At 37.6% G+C, this 22,918-nt stretch overlaps 1 protein-coding gene across 1 annotated transcript in view; it reads left to right on the top strand.

The window, feature by feature from the left end:
• The window catches only part of KCNT2 (potassium sodium-activated channel subfamily T member 2), a 130,860-nt gene that overhangs the window by 56,127 nt on the left and 51,815 nt on the right, over positions 1 to 22,918 (top strand). The window contains exons 13-16 of the mRNA XM_035895824.1: positions 641 to 777; positions 4,765 to 4,828; positions 11,956 to 12,064; positions 18,833 to 18,941. Of these exons, the coding sequence (XP_035751717.1) occupies positions 641 to 777; positions 4,765 to 4,828; positions 11,956 to 12,064; positions 18,833 to 18,941 (419 nt within the window). The remainder of the gene's footprint in view (positions 1 to 640; positions 778 to 4,764; positions 4,829 to 11,955; positions 12,065 to 18,832; positions 18,942 to 22,918) is intronic.

Here is a 22,918-nt window from a genome sequence, read left to right as displayed (position 1 = left end):
CTAAAAGAGCGTATATACATTCCCTTCACAGTTGAAATGGGAAGCTGGAGGATACAGATTCAATGCACTGGATCCAATGCACTAAGTTTTCTGCAAAAGTCTGCATATTCTAAGGAAGACTTATATGACAAGCCTGTCCTAAGGTCCATGTCTTTTCTCTTACATTCCATTTATGTCTCCTTTTCATATGTACACACATGTATACTTCAGAGCAACCTTACTTCTCCCAACAAGGACTGTCTGTAGCACAGAAAACAGAGTTTGGATCTGCCCGTTAATGTAAAGGAAAAAATTTGGGGGAAGACAATTCCATTTCGATTGCTGAAAACACCCTACCTTTTCCAGCAGAATGACCGAAATGTAAATTGTCTCTAAAAAAATTATGCTCATATGGAAAAAAAAATATTTCTAAACGGACTTTAGTTGCCACCCTGGAGTCTTTTATGAGCAGTTGACAACTGTCCAGCCATTTTTATTCAAGAATTCAATATTTTAAACACTTGTATTCAACTTTTGTCAATGAAATTTGAGAATTTTTAGACATTTTTGACATCCTGAGTCTCTGTTGACTCGTTCTCTAGCAACAATAAATGGTAACATAAAAAAATAACATGACTATTCCCCCTTATGTTTTTGACAGGATTATTATGTCGTTATTTTGTGTCCTACTGAGATGGATGGTCAGGTCCGAAGGGTGTTACAAATCCCAATGTGGTCCCAAAGAGTTATCTATCTGCAAGGCTCAGCATTAAAAGATCAAGACCTGTTGAGAGCTAAGTAGGCAAATATTGACCAATATTGTTTTTTACTTTTGTTTCACTCATACTGTTTGATAAATATGTTTGGCAAACAACAAAAGCTGTGCTAGAAGGAAAGCATGTGTTAGAAAGCAATGCTCTTTGATATAATTTGTTTTTCTTAATATCTGAATTTTTTCAAGGAATGACTACTTGTGAGCTCTTTCATTTGACCAAATTTTTCTTCACTGTCTTTCTGTCTCAGTTTTTAAAGGTATTCAAACAGAGTGCCTGTGATTTCTTCTGAAAAAGCAGCACAGAAAATTCCAAAACTGCCAGTAGTGCTAGAATTGTTTTCTGCTTCTTGAGCAAAGATGGTAAATGTGATGATAGTTCTCCTGACCAACTGAAGGGGAAAAAAATTAAACAAAAATAATTATCACCCTTTGAACCCATTGCACAGTTTTGTTTTCTTCCTAAGTTCAGCCTGGTAGTATAAGCAACTATTCTACTACACCTCCACATACTCTTCTTCCAAGGCCTTCCTCTTACCATGTACTTCCACCACTTCTAAAAAATCCCCTTTGCCACTTAATAGCAAATGACATTAATCAAAACACATAGTTTGTGAAGGAATGCACTGTGGAATTCATATAGGAGGATCATCTCTTTAAACTCTCCAAAGAGAGAGAAAGGTGATTCTTAGCAAATAACTGATTTAACTTCTCTGCATTGCTCTTTATAAGAACTAATTCAGCAACTAATATAGATATCTAAAATTAAGCCAATACCTGTCTGAGTATTTGTGTCATTCAGCCTTCTTTACCCCAGGGGAGTTATTTCCAAGACTCTAATCTGTGCGAAGTCTAGTGAGATCTCAGATTTCTGCCAGTGAAAAAACAACCATTTCTATATCTGTTTAAAAATGGAAAATACGATAAAGCTTTTTTCAAGACTAGGAATTTTCTTTTAGAGAGAGGTTCCTTTTTTTTGCTTTCTTGCTGATTTCAAGAAGGAATTCATGTGGGGATTTAGCTGGCATTTGTTCTACACATTAGGAGAAAAAAAAATTAGGCTGTTCCCTAAAGATAATCTTGAATTTCACTCACAATAACCTGGAGGTAGTCAACTGTGGAACTGTGCTTTTTCCTGCAGAACATGTAATTGAATGTACCTGTCACAGAATAATTTTCAGCCTCTCCTGAGGGAAGAAGCATAGTGGGAATTTAATAGAAAATTTAATATGAAATATAACCCAGTACCTAAGACGTTTGCTGTGTTTCTCTTTAATGAGAACATAACGTCCCAAGGAGATAACAAAGCACATGGTAAACTTCTAATAAATAAAGTAATGGTTACCACCACCAACAGCAAAATAATCAAAAATGTATCATTGTCAAAATTTATACATACACTATACGTGAAATGCAATGTCAAAATAAAATGATAAAGGTCACACCAAAAAGTAAAGGAATACCAAAAGTTGGCTGACTGCATAAGCAGTAAATAGTCAGTTTACTGACGACTGTATTTTTCTTTATATGCCCTAGTATACAATTTGACTTTACAAAAATTATATTCGTTCTTGCTTCCTACCTTTCAGAGCTTCACTTTGCAAAATTCTGGTGTTCTCTGAACAGTGTTCATGTGCCCAGCTTTAACAAAGAAACAGAATGAATTCTGTCATGAGGTATCACACTGATACTTATATCATTCCTCAGCATGACTGGAAACTTTATAGCTACTTCACTATTTGAAACAATACAGTAACTGATTAAAACAGCTCTCATTCTCCATGCAGACTGGCACTAGAAAGTGAATAACACAACCATGCTTGATTTTTTCCCCTACACCTTTCTTCCATGTTCTGTCATGACCTCAAATATTTTTTCTCCCTCCTTCCACTTTCTTTAGTAAACCATCACAAACCTTAATCCTCTTCATGTCCACTTGTTTTCACTACCTTACACTTTTTCTTTCAGAAATTTCTCTTCAATATAGAAAGTCCCCTTTTTTCCTGCCATCCTCAAGCAGTGGAACTATTGGGGGTTTTTGTCTCCAGTTTTCTGGCACATAAAAATGGTGTAATTGATGAAGCTTTTTCAGTTGTTAGGATGTCAATAACACTTCTCTGATAAGGATAATAAAGGAAAATAAAAAATAAGGTTCTAATGAATGTTTTTAACATAGATGGCTATTAGGGTTTCTGTTGTCTAAATTCATGACATTCATAGATGTTAATCTTAGATTATTATCCCTGTCATCTGTAGCTGAAGTGATTCAATAAGTTACAAAAAGCACTGGGGAAAAAGGTGAATATGTTCACATGAGGTTTCATTTCCTTATGAAATCATCTATATATACTGGCAGTCACAGTTACCTCATCAGCTCACATCAAAATCTCATCTAATTTCACTGAATTTTCTTTCCTACAACTTTGTTAAATACCTTATATTCCCAATTCTGCTCCCATGCTTAGCTGAAACTACTTATATAGCTCCCATGATTTCTTCCTAATCAGCGCTCAGAAGTGGCCTCCTGTCTTCACTTCTCCACATCAACTGTATTTGACAATACTATTTTGGACATATGGATTTGCTCTTGTTACAATGATTTGTACATTTCAAGTACTTCAATCTTTTGAGGCTTCCCCTGTTTTCCTACTGCTAGGTGCTTATGGAGAATCTACAATCTCCTGACTTTATCCTTCTCTTCTCTTTATACTTTCTCTGAATGACCTCACACAAAGCACACAAATTTAATCGCTCTTTCTAAAGGCAAAAACTAAAAGGTTGATCAAGCTATCTGACATCTGATATCAATTGATTGTAGATATCAATTCATCAGCCTTAGTTTAGTTGCAGACAGTAGATCTTAATTTTTGCTACCAAAATAAAACCAGTATCCTACTGTGGATCATAAGCTTGGACTTGTAGAGCATCCTATGTAGACTGATCCTGTATCTTCCAAGCGTTTTCTCACACAAGCTCTCATTTTTGCCCCACTTAAAACTATATTTATGTTCTTGACATATATAATCTCAACTCCTTGAACCCTTATTTGAGAACAGCCTGGAAATATTATTTCTGTAGTACATCATTGCAGTCCTTCCCTGGCTTACCCTTCTTTATTGCATCAAAGAGTGACCCCTTATTCTCACTTGGCCTGCAACTCCCAGTTCTTACTGAGAGGTAACCTTATGATAAATCTATAATGCTATTCTCTTTCACATGTACAACAGATTAACATACAGGTCCCATTGTAATTTCACCCCTGCTGTCCCTTCAATCTAGGATGAATCTCTCAAAAACCTCTGTAAAGTAATTCCAGTATTCTCCGTCTCATCCTCTCAATCGGTTCCCTGCTCTGGTATCTAGTGAGATCACTTTCTACCATGATAATTTTTATATTCAGGTGTTGTCACACCATTTCTTCCTGTTTCCCATGTTTGCATATACTTTTGTTGTCCTTTGTTATGTTACTTAGAGCTTATATGTCAAGAACTTTCTTTTTGTTCTGCATTTGTACAGTAACTAAAAGAATGGGTTCTCAGTCTAAGCCTGAGGTCCCAATGACCTAAATTATTACTAACAACCACCAATTCCATTTTCAAGCAGCAGAGAAACCAAAGATTTAGGAATCTTAGGTCCCATTCCATAACTTGTACATATCATACCCTTACACACTCTACAGGCTGGTGCTATTTATTCACCTTTTATACTCATGGCAGATAAATATTTATTTTGCACATTAAGTGTGTTTGAGGCCACTCTGCTTTTATTACTTTGGCACAGCTTCTGCTGGTGCTACCAAGGAAAGAAAGTTTCCCAGAACCTAGTCAAGTAGTATTGGTATACCATGAGTTAGTGTACAAGGTGACTGCTGCTATTCAGATAATGCATGAGAACAGACAGACTAAACTTTCTCCGTATTCTGTTTCTATAAGCATACAACACTAAAAAATGTGAAACACAAGTCCACATAAGTATTTTGTTGGTATCTAACAGGCTTGTCTCCCCTCTTCTAGAATGGATGATGCTGAAGCTTGCTTCATTCTGAGTAGCCGCTGTGAGGTGGACCGGACAGCAGCTGTAAGTTTTGAAGAAATAACTAAGAATGAATGCACATGCTGCTTATACTGTTACTGCCCTTATTCCCTCTCAGGGACTGAGACTTCATCTGTGAACAGAAGATTAAAATTGATTTACAGAGATTTTGCATGTGTGATGAACTTTTTGCCTTGGTTAAGATAATTCAAAGGTTTCTATTGGATTCTATAAGGCCAGGATTTCACAAATTTATGAAACATGATCTAATAGCTCATTTCACATAACATATCTTCATTTCTTTTTTAGAAAATAAATTACATGACCTACCTACCAAAGGTTTTACAACATATTTTAGTTATACATTGAACTATTTAAAAAAAATGTAAGAAATTATACATTTTTACAGGACTTTAAAAAAAATAAAGTGCTGTAAGAATACAGTACTTTCAAAAGAACAATTTTCATGCTGAATAAATAAATTTTTTTGAGTCTTTCCTTTTTAATGGAACAATGGCAGAATACCATATAAGTACTACTGTGGTACCTTACAGATATATTGATACCTGGCCATTAATCACTCCAAAGGGTAGTACTCTGTCAAAGAAGTTTTATTCATAGAATCATAGAATCGCTTTGGTTGGAAAAGACCTTTAAGATCATCGAGTCCAACCGTTAACCTAACCCTGCCATCCCACCACTAAACCATATGCCTAAGCACCTCATCGATCCTTCTTTTAAATACCTCCAAGGATGGGGACTCTACCACTTCCCTGGGCAGCCCATTCCAGAGCCTGACAACCCTTTCAGTGAAGAAGTTTTTCCTAATATCTAACCTAAACCTGCCCTGGCGCAGCTTCAAACCATTCCCCCTCGTCCTATCATCTGTTACCAGGGAGAAGAGGCCGACCCCCTCCTCACTACAGCCTTCTTCAAGTTACCTGGACTAATATCAGTGCTTGCTCTAGATATCCAAGTCAAAGAGTTATACTTATTAAATCAGAAAAGATCAACTGACTGGTATTTCCATTCAGAACTACTGAAGTATTGAAAGTTTACTAACAAAATAAAGGTTTGATTCAACTTTATAATTTAATTTGTGACTAATATCAAATAACCAATATATCTGAGAGTATTGACCATTTCTCATATTAGCCAATTTTAAATATGAAAAATGGCAAGATTCTTTAAATAAGTTACTATGGGTTTGTCCATGCTACTAGTTATTTGCAGTTAGGTAAATTACTGTCCACAAAGGAAGGCTCTTAATACAAGTGTCTACTCAGCATACCTGTGACAAAAAAGAAAAACTCAAATTATTTTAATATGAACTAGAACTCTTCAAACTAATGAAATTACCCACTGATTGCAAATACCTAGTAAAAAAGTCCACTGAGGAAGGATTTATGAACACAACTTTAAATTTGTCACCATCAGCTGCATGCTAAATTATCACACACTTGCTTCTATTCAGTTCGATCTTGAACTCCAAAGGAAAATCAGAATAAGCCTGAATATTCACAAAGTTAAATTAAGATGCTTAAAAATTGCCTAACAAGATCAAACTAGTGTTTATAATCCAGTAATTATGTTTTAAACTGTCTTAATTAAAAAATACTGTTTTGCTGCCACATTATAAGAAATAGCAATTATTTCTCTAAATGTTGAAAATAGATACAGTAAAATATGTGAAAGGAGGGCTTTGCATTATGTATGTAGTATTCCTTAATATATTCTCTATCGTTTGCTTCAATTACTTCATCTGCCACCAAAACTTAGTTGTTTCCATACCTACACATATGGCATATCAGAGAAGGAAGAACAAAAAAAGCAACATAAGCTGCAGCTAGCAAGAAGAAAGGATTATTTCCTTACTAGGCAAGTGAGCCCCCACAAGCAAATTTTATCAAAAATAATTTAATTTTTTGTAGACTATCAGCATGCTGTAAAACTTATTTTATTCAAAGCTAAAGACCCTGTGCTGGACCCATCACTTACAGAAAGCCACTATACTCCCAGAGAAATAAATCTGTGCTTCTGCTATAATCAAACTTATTGAACTAAGAGCTTTGAATTTGATTAATGAGCAATAGACTTCTGAAAACACACTAGTGAAAGCCACTGAATTGGCAGCAGGTAATCCTGGAGTAGTCAAGTAAGGCAAGCACTCAGAGTGTACTGTTTGGAAGTGACAGAGGTGCTAGGGTATTTAAGGATAAGAATACGCTACAGTTCTTGCAAATACCTGGGAAAATACTTCTGTGAGACTGAAAAATATCAAAAAGCCAAACTGCCTTGCCTAAATTAGCCATGAAGTACAGAATAAATCAGCTACAACATCTCATTTCACAAAACATACTTGAGAGTTGTGAAATGGTTAGAAATAAGAAATTCCATAGAAGCAGAGCATGTGTTTTACATTGCACTTAGTAGGTTTATGCAGCTTTAAGGACAGCTGCACCAACACAGGATTCACGTACAGGTAAGCTGCTCATAACCTCTCCAGAATTTATACAAAGAAAGGGCAATTTTCAACTCTGCTGAAGTCTCCTATGGGGCAGACAGTGGACTCTACATGGAGCTCATGGAGCTTCCATCCATTCTGGCCAGCACTATCAAGTTTTGGTTTCAGGCTACAACTCTCTCCAGGCATCCTTTCTGCCCTCAAGGACAGTGTGCCCCAGGAAATACCAAAATGACATCTGGCACTTTCCAGCTTCCAGTACAGGCTATCATCAAATCTAATTATCATTGTATCTGGAGCATACAAACAGGCAAATCTTACCAAAGACACAATCTTGTTACCTTCCTCTGGGACAGAATGCCCTGTTGGGTGACTGGCTGGCTCGTCATCATGGCACAGCATCACAACTGTAGCAGTGACACTTTGAGGGTCAATGTCATCTGAAGTTTTTAAACAAGATGTCACCTCTGCTTTTGTTGTTGTTGCTCAGATTTCCTTTTCACAGGGAATGCAATTATTTATACTGCAAATAGTAAAGAGGACATGTCTTTTCTTTCTTTTTTTTTTTTTTTTTTTTTTTTTTTTTATTTAATATTATTTTACTGCCCTCTAGAGCTCTGGATTGAAATGGATTTAATTTCCTACACTTCCAGATCTAGTCACTAGTAAGAACTTTAGTAATGTGGTACATAAGGTTACAGTTTGTCACTGGGCTGAAGGAAGTTCAGTTGTCACCCCAGTATGAATCTTTATAACTACAGCTTCAGAAGCTGACAAACTGCTAGGAGTGCCTTGGATCCTCTCCTACGTCTGACAGCTGTCAAAATAAAAGTTAACAGATGCATTGAGGAGATTCCTGACCAGAATAGCTGTTGTTACTCATGTGATTTTTTGAAGTCCATGAGGGTTTTTATCTCCCCAGCTACAGTCCTCAGCAGAGGATCTACTCGTTTGCCATGGATACCACTGGCTGTTCATTGCTTGCTATTTTTTTAGTTAATAAGTTTTAGTGCCAAAGTCTGTGTTGCTTCTGATCCATGAATCTCAACTATAGCTCAGAAGAAAAGTACAATAACAGGTGACATGCAGTTACTTCATAAAAATTGTCAGTTGCTTCCTTTTTCACTTGGAGGAGTAAGAACTTCAACAGTCAGACCAAGAATTTGTCAGCTTTCCAAAGTCTCCTAACAGAAAATTTCTCTTCTCTGGCAAGACAAAGCTCTGCCAAATTTTATTCTATCAAATGCTATTTTGACATCTCAGACCAAGATGTAAGCTGCTCATCTGCTATAGCAAGCAGGACAGACATCTGTTTCACTTCTGGAGGATGCAACTCTTAAAGAGAGTTCGAGTTGTACTTAAGTTTGGATGACAATTTTTTATTATTTTTTTTTTTTTATTGGTGGGTATAGAACAGTAGTCTGTGCCACACCGCAAAGTTAGCCAGTGAATTCAGTGGGATGCCTACATCAGATTGCTCCAGGCTGAGGTGCCTGAAAACAGCACATCTGTTGTTTTAACACAAGGACAGGTGGGAAGTCTCTTTTGCATTATCCAATAGATAAGTCATTAACATATGATAGACCATTCCTACTCCTGACAGCTTTGTTCAGATGCTTTCTGAAAATTCAGAGATGGTTAAGTTCAAGATTGCACCTTTTTTTTCCCCTTCCGTTAATCAAAGTGTGTGACACTACTATACTGGTAATCTAAGTTACACTGCCTTAATAGCATCACATTTTTGGATGGATGGATGTATTGCCTAGGAAGATATAACTAATTTATCAAGTTGTGTGTAGCAAGAAGTAAATTAAATTTACAGAACTATTTTAAAATATATATTAAATCAAGGTCTTGCTTTGAGTTCTGATGATGTAAATTACACCCACTTTAAAACCTTTGATACATGAACTTAAATATCACCTTTATGTTAATTACTGTTGGTGTCAGTGGTAATTTTTGATCACTTACTGCAATTCATTGCATGGAAAGTGCACAGAAGAGAATATATTTTTTCCCTCCTCTCCCAAAGAAGCATATATTTTATAAAGTGAATAGAAGCATAATTTAGTTTCAGTCATCTTTGTTTATAGTATGTACATATATACCTCCTTTTTACTTGGGAGAAATGTGAACATTTTTTAAAGCCACTGCAATATAGTATAGAAATTGCTACATAGGTAAAACAGAGAGCCACCAATACGATATGAAGAAATTGAATCTAAGAAATCACTTAAAGTGCCTACCTGTATTTTAATTTCTCTCCCCTGGAGTGCTTCTCCAGAGTGGAATTTAGGAGAGTAACAGCAAAAATCCCATAGAAGCCCAGATAACCAGCTTTTTTACACAACACGTGTATATACCAAGTGAAAAGGGAAAATGAAACAATAATGCAAGGTTATTATATTAACAGTACATACACACTGAGTTGGTCTTATAAAGCTATGTAGGGCATTTAAGTATCCATTTTATATATATTACATATTTGTAGACTGCTTCTTCAAAAAAGAGTTACCAAATGGAAAGCAATACATAGTGTTAAAACGGCAGATGTGCCAAATAATCATCAAGAAATATTAAGGAGTCTTTCCCTTTGCTGTACAATTATCTAAAAATATTTTCTGTTGAAATTCATACTTCTAGTTTTACAACACTCACTTCAATGGGTTTAGGTTTGGGGGTGTGTGTGTCATAAAATTATGTCATTTGAATAATTTTAATAAGCATTCTTCATGTTTATTTTTAACGATTCTTGAAACCTTGTGACAAAACCAGGCTTTTTAGACAAAATAATTAAACAAAAATATAATCTAACATTGAGACAAAAAGAGGAAGGGTAAACTTAGTCTGAAATGTACAATTAAAATTGTATTTACCAGTACAGTTTTGGTTTATCACAGTAAATTTAGTCTTAGCTCGTGTATGTAATAAGAATGAAAAAATAATTCACTTAAATTTCGTTGAATATAAGCTCTATTTCTATGCATGTGGCATACAGGAAACAGCCTTTTCTCACCAATTCTGCAAGCCAGTGTGGTCTGTGAATGATTGCTATGGAAAGGAAGGGAGGAAACTGGTAATGTCAAACCCTGTGTAATGAAGCAACATTATCACTGCAAGGGACTCTGAATGTGTTTCCCTGACATCTTTTGCACAAAAAGATTAGGTAATGTCTTCAACAACACAGGTTTTTCAAATCTGTCCCAAATCCACACCCAAACCTCTTACTCCTCCTGCAGTATTTCTGAATGACCACCATCTATCCCATTACCCAGCCATTTGCTACTTTGAAGGTGTGATGGCATTTCATTCTCTTAAGACAAAACAGCAAAACCCCCTAAATAAATAATAATAAAAAAAAAAACTTGGGGAGGATAAATCACCATATGCTATAGAAAAAGTGAAGAAAGTGACTGCATACAAGGAAAGCTTATAGCAGGGTACATCCAAGTTCTGAAATCTCCCAAATGGGCACAGCAATCCTACATCTATGAAACTGTTAATAAGAAAAATGTGAAATATTGTATTTTACCATCCTCAAGAGGTCTTTCACTTATGACTCCATTCTATTCTTTCTAGTAGAAAAAGTACTTGCTAACATCTCAATTGACATTAAAATATTATGGTTTGAAAATGTCAATTACGCTCTGTTCCAGGCAGAGATTTTCCCGTGTGTTCATGAGTCTGAAAGGTTTTTTTATTGCTGATGCTGCAAACATAATGAATCATTCTTTATATTTTATCTTCTAATACCACCAATTTCATGACTAGGCATGGCATTTCGAGCCAAGTATTGCTTCCCACGTGTAGCTCTCAAATATTCCTTTTCTACTTCTGAAATAAATAAAAACTGATGGCTGAAACACTGAAATTAGCCATATTTCATTAGGTTCTTGTCAGCCCATTCCTCCATCTTATCTTGTTCCATCTGAATGGCAGTCCTGCCCTGAAGTGTTTTGACTGTTCCCTCCAGTTTGGAATTGTCTGCAAACCTGCTGAGCGTGCACTCTTTCACCTCCTCCAAGTGGATAAAGATGTTTAACAGTGTAGACCCCTATGACACTCCATTTGCCCCAGCATTTTACCCATATAGTTTTCTACTCATCCAGACTGTAATGTCTGAGCATGGAAATGAGAATATGGACTGAGACATGGCATTCATGTGCATAGAGGTATAGCTCTCCAGATCATCTTTTTGTTTGAAGATGGGTGAAACTATTAATTTTTCTGCTGTTGTTGGGAGACCTCCCCCAGTCTCTACAAACTTTCAGAGATAAGAAAGCAACAGTACAAGGGCGTTGGCCTGCTCTCTCCGCACCCATCTGATCCTGTGAACTTGTATGGGTTGAGTTGTTTGGAGCAATCTCTGTCTAAAATCATCCACTGCTGGTGATTCTCCTCCTGCTTGAAGCCTGCCTCAAAGCAGAGGCCTGAGACACCTTGTTGGTGAACACTAAGAGCACCTCAGCCTTGTCTGTGTCTGTGGGCTGTCTGTGTATGTATATATATATTTATGTATTTCAATATATGATATACATAATATATAATATTACTTACATAACATGTATGTAAACATCCACACCAGCTGGTGTTATATAGTCTTAAAATGAATTTTCTTCAATGGAGTCAGTCTGGTAAGAGGTTCTTTTTCTAATAGTAACATGATTATTTGTATTTCATTGTCATCACTTCGTACTCTCTGTTCTAGGATCATCAAACCATTTTAAGAGCATGGGCAGTTAAAGACTTTGCTCCAAATTGCCCTTTGTATGTCCAAATACTGAAACCTGAGAATAAATTCCACATCAAGTTTGCAGGTAAGTGTAATATTTCAGCCATTTGAAACACTTGTTAGCATTTGGCAGTTTGTTTCATGAACACACAAGCAAAGTGAGATTCCCCAGGCATATTTACTGGTTAGAAGCAAATTAAGAGTGCAGTATTGTAAAATAACATGGCCTGTATATATCCTATCAATGTCATGATTTATACTAAAGTCTTATTTTTAAGCACTTTTAAGGATTATTTTTCTCTCATGTTACATAATATACAGAGTAGAATTATTTGATATATAACATATTGTTATCCTTAATGTTAGATCCAGGTAGGTTTCCAGCTTGCTATATCCATGTCTTTAAATCATTTCTGTCTACTAAAACATACTGTTACTAAGGGGCATATCTGCTCAGAAAAGGCCAAATTTTATCCAACAAAGAACTAAAACAAAAAAATCTTCCCATTGGACTTTTTTTCTAAGTGGTACAAAAAACATTATTTTAATTACTTCAAAATATTTTGGAGAGAGACATATAATTTAATTCTACATCCAGTAAAATGGGTGTCTTAGAAACTATGTCATAAAATGCAAAATGATGTTAGGAAATCCAAACAAATCCTCTCTTATAAGAAGAGATTACCAGCTTTAATTTGATAAACTGTTTCTCTGCACTATGTAGGTTGGTCTCTCTTTGTCTCTCTATCTATATATACATACATGCATACATATATGTGTACATACAAAACCACATGCATACATATATATGAGCCATATATATGCTTATGTTCAAAAGCATGCAAATACTTTTATAATTAACTCATTTTACCTATCTTCGGGAAAATATCTGCATAAAGTAGAAGGAAAGCTTTCCTTTTCAACTATAATTTTGAAAATTCAATTTTCTTGAAGGATGTTCTAAGGAAGAAAAGATTGCTGATTCATGCAAAATTCAAAAAAATTATGGAAAAATATTAGTCTCCTCCATCATCCCAGAATATGATGAAAAAGTAAATTCTAGTGCAAAACAATTCCAGAGCAACAGTTAAAGCTGTAATTTTAAAAGCTACTGAATTTACCACTAGGTTGGAAAGAAGGAAGAAAGCATTAATAGCAGTTCTGAAGTTATAAAAGTGTAATCTCAAGCTATGAGATGGCACAGTAGGGAATAAGGCTCATGCTGTGGCAAGAATGATGGTGCTTTTTCATCTCCCCCTTAAAACCACACAGCACAAATATAATCTCTTCTCCCTAGCCATGGCCACTTTTCTTTATTGTAGCTGTGTTAATTTTTTGTTCCTAACTGTATTTTTAAGTGAGTTTCATTATTCTTAATGGCTTGTCTCTGTAGGAGCTTATATATGACTAGACTTGCAAAACAGCACTAATTTTTCATATGTGTTCTAAATCTCAGATTGAGAATTCGGACCATATTTTTTTTTAAAAAAGCAAATAACAACAAAAACCTCCAAACCTCTTTTTGTAATATTTCCTTCAACTGAGCTTAACCAATCTGGTATCTTACTGCCTTCCTTTATGTTCTGTAGTTCTTCAAAGGCTTGAGAAGACCTTATATATTCTCGTTAGCCCCCTCTAATATTAATTATAGTAGTACTGTATTGTAAGTCTAATATTTATATTGCACATTACAACCTGAAAGCATTTCACATGGATCATAGGGATCACTGCATCCATCTCCATACACTCTCTCTACACAACAGTAAAAGCAGAGAATTGCAAGCCTTTCTTCAAGATTAGTTTAATCTTACTCATATAAAGCACAGGAAATTGTTAATGCAGTTTTAAATTCAGCAAGGTTATGAACATGGTATAAACATCACCACTGGATGCTTACCTACTGCAAATGGTTAGGCCACTGATAGAGTCATGAGAACAACATTTGTTTGCATACATTTTGCTAAGAGGACTCTACTTTGGTTATTAATCTTATTCAACTCATCTTCATTCTGGAATACGCACCCAGTGGGGGCTGCAGACTACAGCCCTGTCCAGAGTGCTTACAAATAAAATTTGTCATAACCGTATGGAACATTTTTCTAAGTGCTTTTCCTATTATGATTCAGGACTGCTTTATTATTGCCTTAATGCTAAAGCTTCTTTTAAATTTGATATTCCTTTAAAAAATGATTCCTTTCTCCTGGAGGTTTCCCAGAACAACACTGTTCATTTTTATCAACCTGAAATATTCACTAATAGGATTTCTTCATTTTTTTTCTTCTCACATAGGTTTAGAGACTATAACTGTCAAAAAGAAAGTTTCTGAGTTTAGAAAAAATTCCTGAAAGTCCTTCTAATGAGAGTTTCACTTTTAACTACACTGAAAATTTATGAAACAGTAGAACCCCAGGTTCTCAGCAGCTTACATTAGGTTGACCGGTCATCCTAGATTGCATAAGACAGTCCCGAAATTTAGACCTTGACTGCATTTTCCTGTAGAATACCATCCTGGAGACTTTCTGCCTTAGGCTTCTGAAACAGTATATAGGGTAAATAATTGTTATAATTTATTCCCATCTGGTAGGCAAGACTTTTACATTCTTCCTCTCTTTAACGAGAGTACAAGAACTGTTTCTTGTCATCACAGCAAGGGAATGGAGACACTGCACACAGTAATGTGGCCTGTCAGAAAGGCAGGTTTCCAGTCTGTTCACCTGATGCCAGGCACACACCCTCGCATCCTGTGTTTTCTCTGTTATTTTTTTACAGTGCAGCTTAACTACTTTGTTTAAAATGGTAACTTATGCTTATATTAATATTTCTCTGTGCTTGAATATGATTTGTCAGTGGAATCTGAAAAGCGCAGGGCCTAAGTGTTTGTCCCAAACTCCTTTGCAGGGTCAAGGAGTGAACACTCGATACAGTCACTCTAGCATGACAGTTATCAGATGGACAAGGAAACACTGTATCACCATTGTTAACAGACCTGTCTTCAGCTGAAATGTTTTCATTACTCCTTAGTAATTTCCAATATGCAAATGCCTTAACATGCCCAGTTTTTCTTTCAGTAATACTGCATTGTCCTTCACTGGCAGTTACATATGGTTTTCTTAATCTTCCTGCTATTCCTTCAAACACATGGGGCTACAAAAGGCCGTGTACCCTTAATGCATTCATCTGGCCTTGAATTTCAGCACAAACATGAAATAAAGTGAAGATTGTCCACAGCAGAGCAACATATTTATGCAATTCAGAGACTGGAGTAAATTGCATTTTTCTGAGTTGAACTTAGAACTTTTATATATTTGCTAGAAAATAAATTAATTGCCTTTACCTTGAATATTCAGAAATTATGTATAAATGCAATTCCAGGAACTGGGGATACATTTTGACATTTTCTATTTATTCAAAATGCACCAATGAATTAGGACAGATTGGTGAAGTCTGACATTAAACCTTCAGTAGTTTATTCGAAAGGAACATAGTCCAGATTCACTGAAATAGATATTGGAGTCATCTGATGATTAATCTATCCAATTACAGATAACAATAGTCTAGAGATAATGGATGGGCATTTTTCTCTATCAGGTCTGGTAGTGATCATGTTAACTTATCAAACTGACAAAAGTAACATTTCTCAGAATGATTCTGTCAGGTCTAGGACATTTTTTCCACATGGCTGATGCTGCAGGCATAAATCAGTATTTTGAGTATGTTTTATCATCAGGAACATTACAGAATTCATAACTTGCAACACTGAATTACTACATCTATTTCAGACTTGGCAACAAATTTTCTGCCAAAATATATTTTCAACAGAAACTACAGCTTCTGAAAATTCTAAATTGAATATTTCTTTATTATAAATGCAATCAAATCACTTCTGTTTGGTAAACTGATTTGACACATTTAATATTCAAGATAAAGTGCAGTTTCCTCTGCTGCTTCACTGCCACACTGAATGAGTAATTTGCTGATTCTAGTATCCGCTGTCACAGGACCTGACTGATGTCCCAGACCTGATGAGTGGGAGAGCTGTCACCCAGCTTCCTCCCTAGTCACTTTAGAAGAGAAAGCATCAGATAAAGTTCTGTATAACCCCCCCCACAGCTCCACTACAAGAGTTCTAAACATAAATGTAAAACACAGTAACATTACAGGCAAGCTATAATCTGTCAAATAATTGGAGGAAATTATTTCTGACCTGATCTGTGTCTAATACAAGAACTTATCTCCAGCCAAGAGGAGAAACCCACAGTACTCCTCTTCATGTTTCAAGTGGCTACAATATTTCTAATAATGGTAATTAGATCACTGAACAGTCTTTCACCTGGTGTTCTCAAAGTACCTCTGAGAATTCAAAAACTTCAAAACACTTCTGATGTAGGTAGGGTATTATTTTCATATACCCATTTTACAGATGCATAAAAAGTCATGAAGGGCATAAATAGCTCACACAAGGTCAAAGTCTACAACAGGAGTGGAAATAGTCCTACAAGTCTCAGCTGCATGACTCCTGATGTTTTAAAAACACTTGACAACACAATGTGAATCTCTTACACATGTGAGATTAAGACGACTATTGTAGAACAGCAATCTATGTTTGCTGTGTGCAATATTCTCTGTCAACATGCTATTTTAAATAAAATCCATCCAAAATGTCCACCATATGCATTAGAGAGTACAGAACATATGGACTTAAGTCTGAGATATATTTTTAATTTGCATTGTGCCATCCATTATTTATTCATTTTCATTGATATATATTTAGGTCAGCACGTACAATTTGGTTCAAGTACAAGAACTGAAATAACAGATGATAAAATAATTTTCCTGTATATTTTTTATTGCCCCTATTTTCAAAAGTATTAGCTATAATATAAAAACTTTTAAAACAAAAAATAAGAGGAGGTTATTTGGAAAAATCCAATACAAATTAAAAAATATGGAGAATTCTCATTCCTTCAGTATCAGGAAGTCAATATTCACTTTCATAAATCGTTGCCATGTGGCTAGTGGTAATGGAATGCAGATATTCCATCCAAGCAGTAGACTATGCCTTACTCTCTCAAAATCTCTACTTTAAAATTCAAGTAGATTTATTAATGGCACATGGTCAACTAAAAGAACACATTTCTGTCTGAAATATTTCCTGCAGGAAATGTTTAATTGCTGTAACTGAAATATATTTAGGGGACGAAAAACCTCATTTTTTTCTATATTTGACAGTGTCTTTATATAACTAAATTCATTCCTTCCCTATGACATTTGAATAGGCCTTGATCTTCAGAAAATGAGAGGATTAATTTCTCCTTTCAGTAGTCAACGGTTCTGTTACTGAAAAGCCTCTAGAAATTTCAACAAAAAGGAATGGAGAAGGCATACAAAGTATGCCTTCACTTTTTGTTTTCAGTAAGTGGCATGCTTACAGCTATACTATAAATCAAATAAAATTAAATAAAACTAGAAAGTAGCTTAGAGAGGTAAGGTGGTTCTAAGAATTTCAATGATAAATTAGTGCAACTAGAAGTAGAGGTATGTTTTGATCATCAGCTGTACGACTTGTATTATTCTTTCTCATCAGAAGCAAATTCTGTTCCCATTGAAAGTAATATAGATTGAATCAACCACCAAATTCAGAAGAAAAAAAAAAATCACTTAGCATGCAATAAATGCCTTCATGACCTTAGAAAACCTTTATGACTAAGTTTATACACTGACAAAAAGTTTAATTAAAGTTGTAAGTATTGTGTTATTCCTTCTTTTATCTATTTTAATACCGTGACAGGTATATGTGAATGACATTAAAGAGTAATTTCTATTTCCTTTTCATGCCATCACTGGCACTGGAGAGCATTTAACTGTGATGTGAATTTTAAGTACTAGCCATCTAAGTTGAATAATAATTCATACAATACTGAAAGTATGTGCAGAAGATTTAAGCATAAAGCAATGCAGAGGACTAGCTATAATGCCCCTGTTACTTTCTCTTCTCAAATCCCCTCCCCTAAATTCTATTAAAAGACAGAAAAAATAATTATGTCTATAGTACTGTTCAATCACAGCAAGTACTAATGTGCAGACATACCTTCTTGTAAGGACTCTCAAAAACAAAGCACAATTTCGTGATTACAAAAGCCAGACAAGGTCTGGGGTAAAAAGAATGCAAAGTTTTAAAAAAATGGAAAAGAAACTACAATCACACACACACACACACACACACGCACCCCTTAGCTAGATTGAAAGGAGGCAGCAGCTGTTAGCAGTTCCTGGGGGAGATATTAGCCAAATCTACATCACACACTGAAGTGCAGTGCAAAATCCCAGAGCCCCTGCCAAATAACCCATCTGCCAGCCAGCACAGCCTATCTAATTGATTGCAGTACCCTAGGTATGCTATTTCCTGAACACAAAATTACGTCTCTGTACAATGCTTGATGTCTCTGTACCAGTTTATGCAAAACTGCAGGCGGTGCAAAAGATACAAACTAGACTATGTTGCATGGCTTATGCATACAACAAGTGCAGCAAGGTAGTGGAATTGGGATTCACAGAGCCATTGTGTCCTCTCCATGTGTAGCTGCAGGACAGAAAGTATGAACTGGATGCAAAATTAACTCTACTCACGCAATCTGAGAGATAGCATAGATGGGGCAAGTCATACACAGCTGGTCTCCAGGTTCAAGTGGAAGATGAAGATCTGGTTGCAAATTTTGATTGTCCCTATCTTCACCCTTTTCCTAGACAAGGAAAGGAAGCAATAATTCTGTTCAACGGAAAGTATTTTTGTAAAACAATATATTTTTAATGTTTAACTTTATTTTACAATTTAAACAAATCTTTTTTTCTACAGATCATGTTGTGTGTGAAGAGGAATTCAAATATGCTATGCTAGCTCTAAATTGTATATGCCCAGCTACCTCTACATTAATCACACTGCTGGTTCATACATCTAGGGGACAGTAAGTATATACTACCATGAAAAAAGGAAACTTGTAAAAGTTATAGCTAATACTTTTTGGAAAATAGCTTACCCTGAACTCTCAGACAATTAAAGTTTTTTAAAAGAAATTGGAACTTTCTGCACAATAAAAGTGTCAAGATATTTTACTCAAGATATTATACTTTCAAAGAGAAACACCCCTCCCCCATTATTTAACAATTTGTTGCATACTATCGTGCCACTTCCACAATAGAAGATATGAAAAATTTGTATTCCGATTTAGTAGATTTAATCATGGATCTATCACAGAGTTGAACTTAAGAACACCAACAAGACCCAAGAATGCCTATTTTAATATGTTAATTTGAAGGTCTGTTTTTGTACACATATAGAAAGTCCTATTCATTGAGCTCAAAAAATGTTTTTCTGATAACATGTAAAATATTATTTGCTATACAGTGTTTGTACATTAAGAAGCAAGCAAACATACATATGAAGAGACAGATTTTAACATAACAACCACATTGCTGGAAGGGGTACAGAATTACGGTGTCTCTACAGACTGTGTAGTCACAGTAGAACCCCTCTATATTTACCAAAATAATTTTACCACATCTAGTATATCTCTATTATGCTATTTTACACTATATATGTGCCTGCTCACGCAGGCAGGGCATGCAGGCAGGGTGCAGTCCCCCTCCTGGCTCTAAGGGGTAACTCCACTAGTGGTCATCACCCTCCCAGGAGACAACCCGGCCATGGTTTCCACTCACACGAAGAACCATCACCAGAAGGACTGTGGCAACCCACACAAACATATAGCTGTCCAGGTCTTCGACTGTAGGAAGTGCCTGAGCAGCAGAGACAACAGCTGGTTTTGGTGTGACCAGGTGAATGATCTGCTCAACCTCGTGGCAGAGCTGAAAGAGGAAGTGGAAAGGTTAAGGATGATCAGGGAGTGTGAGAGGGAGTTAGACTGGTGGAGCCACACCCTACCACCCCTGAGGCCAAGGCAGCAGATGGAGACTCCACAAGAAGCAGAGGATCCCCTGCCCTCTTGCCACCAAGCAGAAGGAGGGGACCTAAGGGAAGGGGGGTGGGGAATGGAAACAGGTTCATGTTCAGGCAGCAGGTGAATCCCCTCCCGGCCTCCTTCACCTTCCCAGTTGCCCTTACACAGCAGATACAGGGCTCTGACTTGAGGGCCAGGCAAATGAGGATGTGGATGAAGGTCCATCTGGGGGGTTGCCTAGGATGAGTCAGTCAGCCCCACACATTATGACTGCCTCTGTTAAAAAAAGGAGGGTAATTGACATAGGTGATTCCCTTCTGCGGGGAACAGAGGGCCCAATATGCTGACCAGACCAGAAGTCTGCTGTGTCCCTGGGGCCTGGGTTAGAGACTTTACTAAGAAACTACCTGGTCTGGTATGCCCCTCTGATTATCACCCGCTATTGGTTATGCAGTTTGGCAGTGATGAGGTTGCGGAGCGAAGTCCAAAAGGAATCAAAAGGGACATCAGGACACTGGGTCGATTGGTTGAAGAATCAGGAACACAGGTAGTGTTTTCCTCAATCCTGTCAGTGGTAGGGAAGAATACCGAAAGGAACAGGAAAACTCAGCTGATTAACAGGTGTCTCAGAGGCTGGTGCCATTGGTGGCATTTTGGGTTTTTTTATCATGGGGAAGTTTACACGGCACAAGGCCCGCTGGTGACAGATGGAGTTCAGCTATCTCAAATGGGGACAAGGATTCTCATGAGTTGGCGGGGCTCATCAAGAGGGCTTTAAACTAGGTTTGAAGGGGGAAGGAAAGGAGCCTAGGTGTGGCATGCCTTGAGGGTGAAATTGATAGCGCAGCTCAAGTGCATCTACACCAACACACCTAGCATGGGCAACAAACAGGAGGAGCTGGAAGCCATTGTGCAGCAGGATAGCTACCATGTAGTTGCCATCACAGAAACATAGTGGGATGAATCCCATGACTGGAGTGCTGCAACAGAGGGATAAGCTCTTCAGAAGGGATAGGCAAGGAAGGAGAGGCGGTGGGGCAGCTCTGTATGTTAGGGAGTGTTTTGATTGTATAGAACCCAACAACTGTGATGATAAGGTTGAATGTTTACGGATAAGGATGAAGGGGAAGGCCAATGAGGCAGCTATCCTGCTGGAAGTCTGTTATAGACCACCCAACCAGGATGAAGAGGTAGACAAAGCATTCTACAAACGACTGGCAGAAGTCTCACAATCGCTAGCCCTTGTTCATATGGGTGACTTCAACTCACCAGACATCTGCTGGAAATACAACACAGCAGAGAAAAGCCTAGAAGGTTCCTGGAGTGTGGGGGAGATAACTTCCTGACTGGTAAGTGAGCCTACCATGGAAGGTGCCTTGCTTGACCTGCTGTTTACAAACAGAGAAGGACTGGTGGGAGATTTGGTGGTCAGAGGCCGTCTTGGGCTTAGTCACCATGAAATGACAGAGTTCTTGATTCTTGGCAAAGTAAGGAGTGGGGTCAGCAAAATCACTACCATGGACTTACGGAGGGCAGACTTTGGCCTGTTCAGGACACTGATTGAGAGAGTCCCTTGGGAGACAGTTCTGAAGGGCAAAGGGGTCCAGGAAGGCTGGGCATTCTTCAAGAAGGAAGTCTTAAAGGTGCAGCAGCAGGCTGTCCCCATCTGCTGTAAAATGAACCGGTGGGAAGATGACCAGCCTGGCAGAACAGGGAGCTTTTTCTGGGACTCAGGAGAAAAAAAAGAAAAGAGTTTACCACTTTCAGAAGAAGGAGCAGGCAACTCAAGAAGAGTGCAGGGATCTTATTAGGTCATGTAGAGAGAAAATTAGGAAGGCAAAAGCCCAGCTAGAACTCGACTTGGCCACTCTTGTAAGAGATAACAAAAAATGTTTTTGCAAATACATCAACAACAAAAAGAGATCCAAGGAGAATCTCCATCCTTCATTGGATGGGGGGGTGAACATCACCACCAAGGATGAGAAGGATGAGGTGGTTAATGCCTTCTTTGATGCAGTCTTCAATAGTCAGACCAGTTATCTCCAGGGTACTCAGCCCCCTGAACTGCAAGACAGGGATGGAGAGTAGAATAAACTGCCCATAATCCAGGAGGAAGCAGTAACCACCTGCTGCGCCACCTGGACACTCAGTCTATGGGGCTGGATGTGATCCACTGAAAGGTACTGAGGGAGCTGGCAGAGAAGCTTTCCAAGCCACTTTCTACCATTTATCAGCAGTCCTGGTTAACAGGGAAGTTCCCAGACAACTGGAAGCTTGCCAATGTGACACCTATCTACAGGAAGGGCTGGAAGGAGGATCCAAGGAACTAAAGGCCTGTCAGCCTGACCTCGGTACAGGGGAAGATATGGAGTCGTTCATCTTGAGTGTGCTCACCAGGCATATGCAGGACAACCAGGGGATTAGACCCAGCCAGCATAGGTTCATGAAAAGCAGATCCTGCTTGACTAACCTGATCTCCTTCTATGACCAGGTGACCTGCCTAGTGGATGAGGGAAAGGCCATGTATGTTATCTATCTGGATTTTAGTAAAGCCTTTGCACTGTCTCCTACAGCATTCTCCTAGAGAAGATGGTGGTTCATGGCTTAGACAGGTATACTCTTCACTGAGTAAAAAACTGGCTGGATGGCTAAGCACAGAGAGTTGTGGTGAACAGAGTTAAATCCATTTGGTGGCCAGTCACAAGTGGTGTTCCCCAGGGCTCAGTGTTGGGGCCAGTCTTGTTTAAAATCTTTCTCAGTGATCTGGCTGAGGGGATCTAGTGCACCCTCAGTAAGTTTGCAGATGACACCAAACTGGGCAGGAGCGTTGGTCTGCTTGAGGGTAGGGAGGGTCTACAGAGGGACCTGAACAGGCTGGATCAGTGGGCCGAGGCCAATTGTGTGAGGTTCAACAAGGCCAAGTGCCAGGGCCTGCACCTGGGTCACAACAACCCCATGCAACACTACAGGCTTGGGGAAGAGCG

The sequence above is a fragment of the Egretta garzetta genome, unplaced genomic scaffold, assembly GCF_000687185.1.
Source record: "Egretta garzetta isolate BGI_Z169 unplaced genomic scaffold, ASM68718v1 scaffold86, whole genome shotgun sequence".
In the NCBI taxonomy this organism is placed as follows: Eukaryota; Metazoa; Chordata; class Aves; order Pelecaniformes; family Ardeidae; genus Egretta; species Egretta garzetta.
The sequence above is the reverse complement of the archived record's forward strand: the minus strand, read 5'-3'. Positions and strand labels throughout refer to the sequence as shown.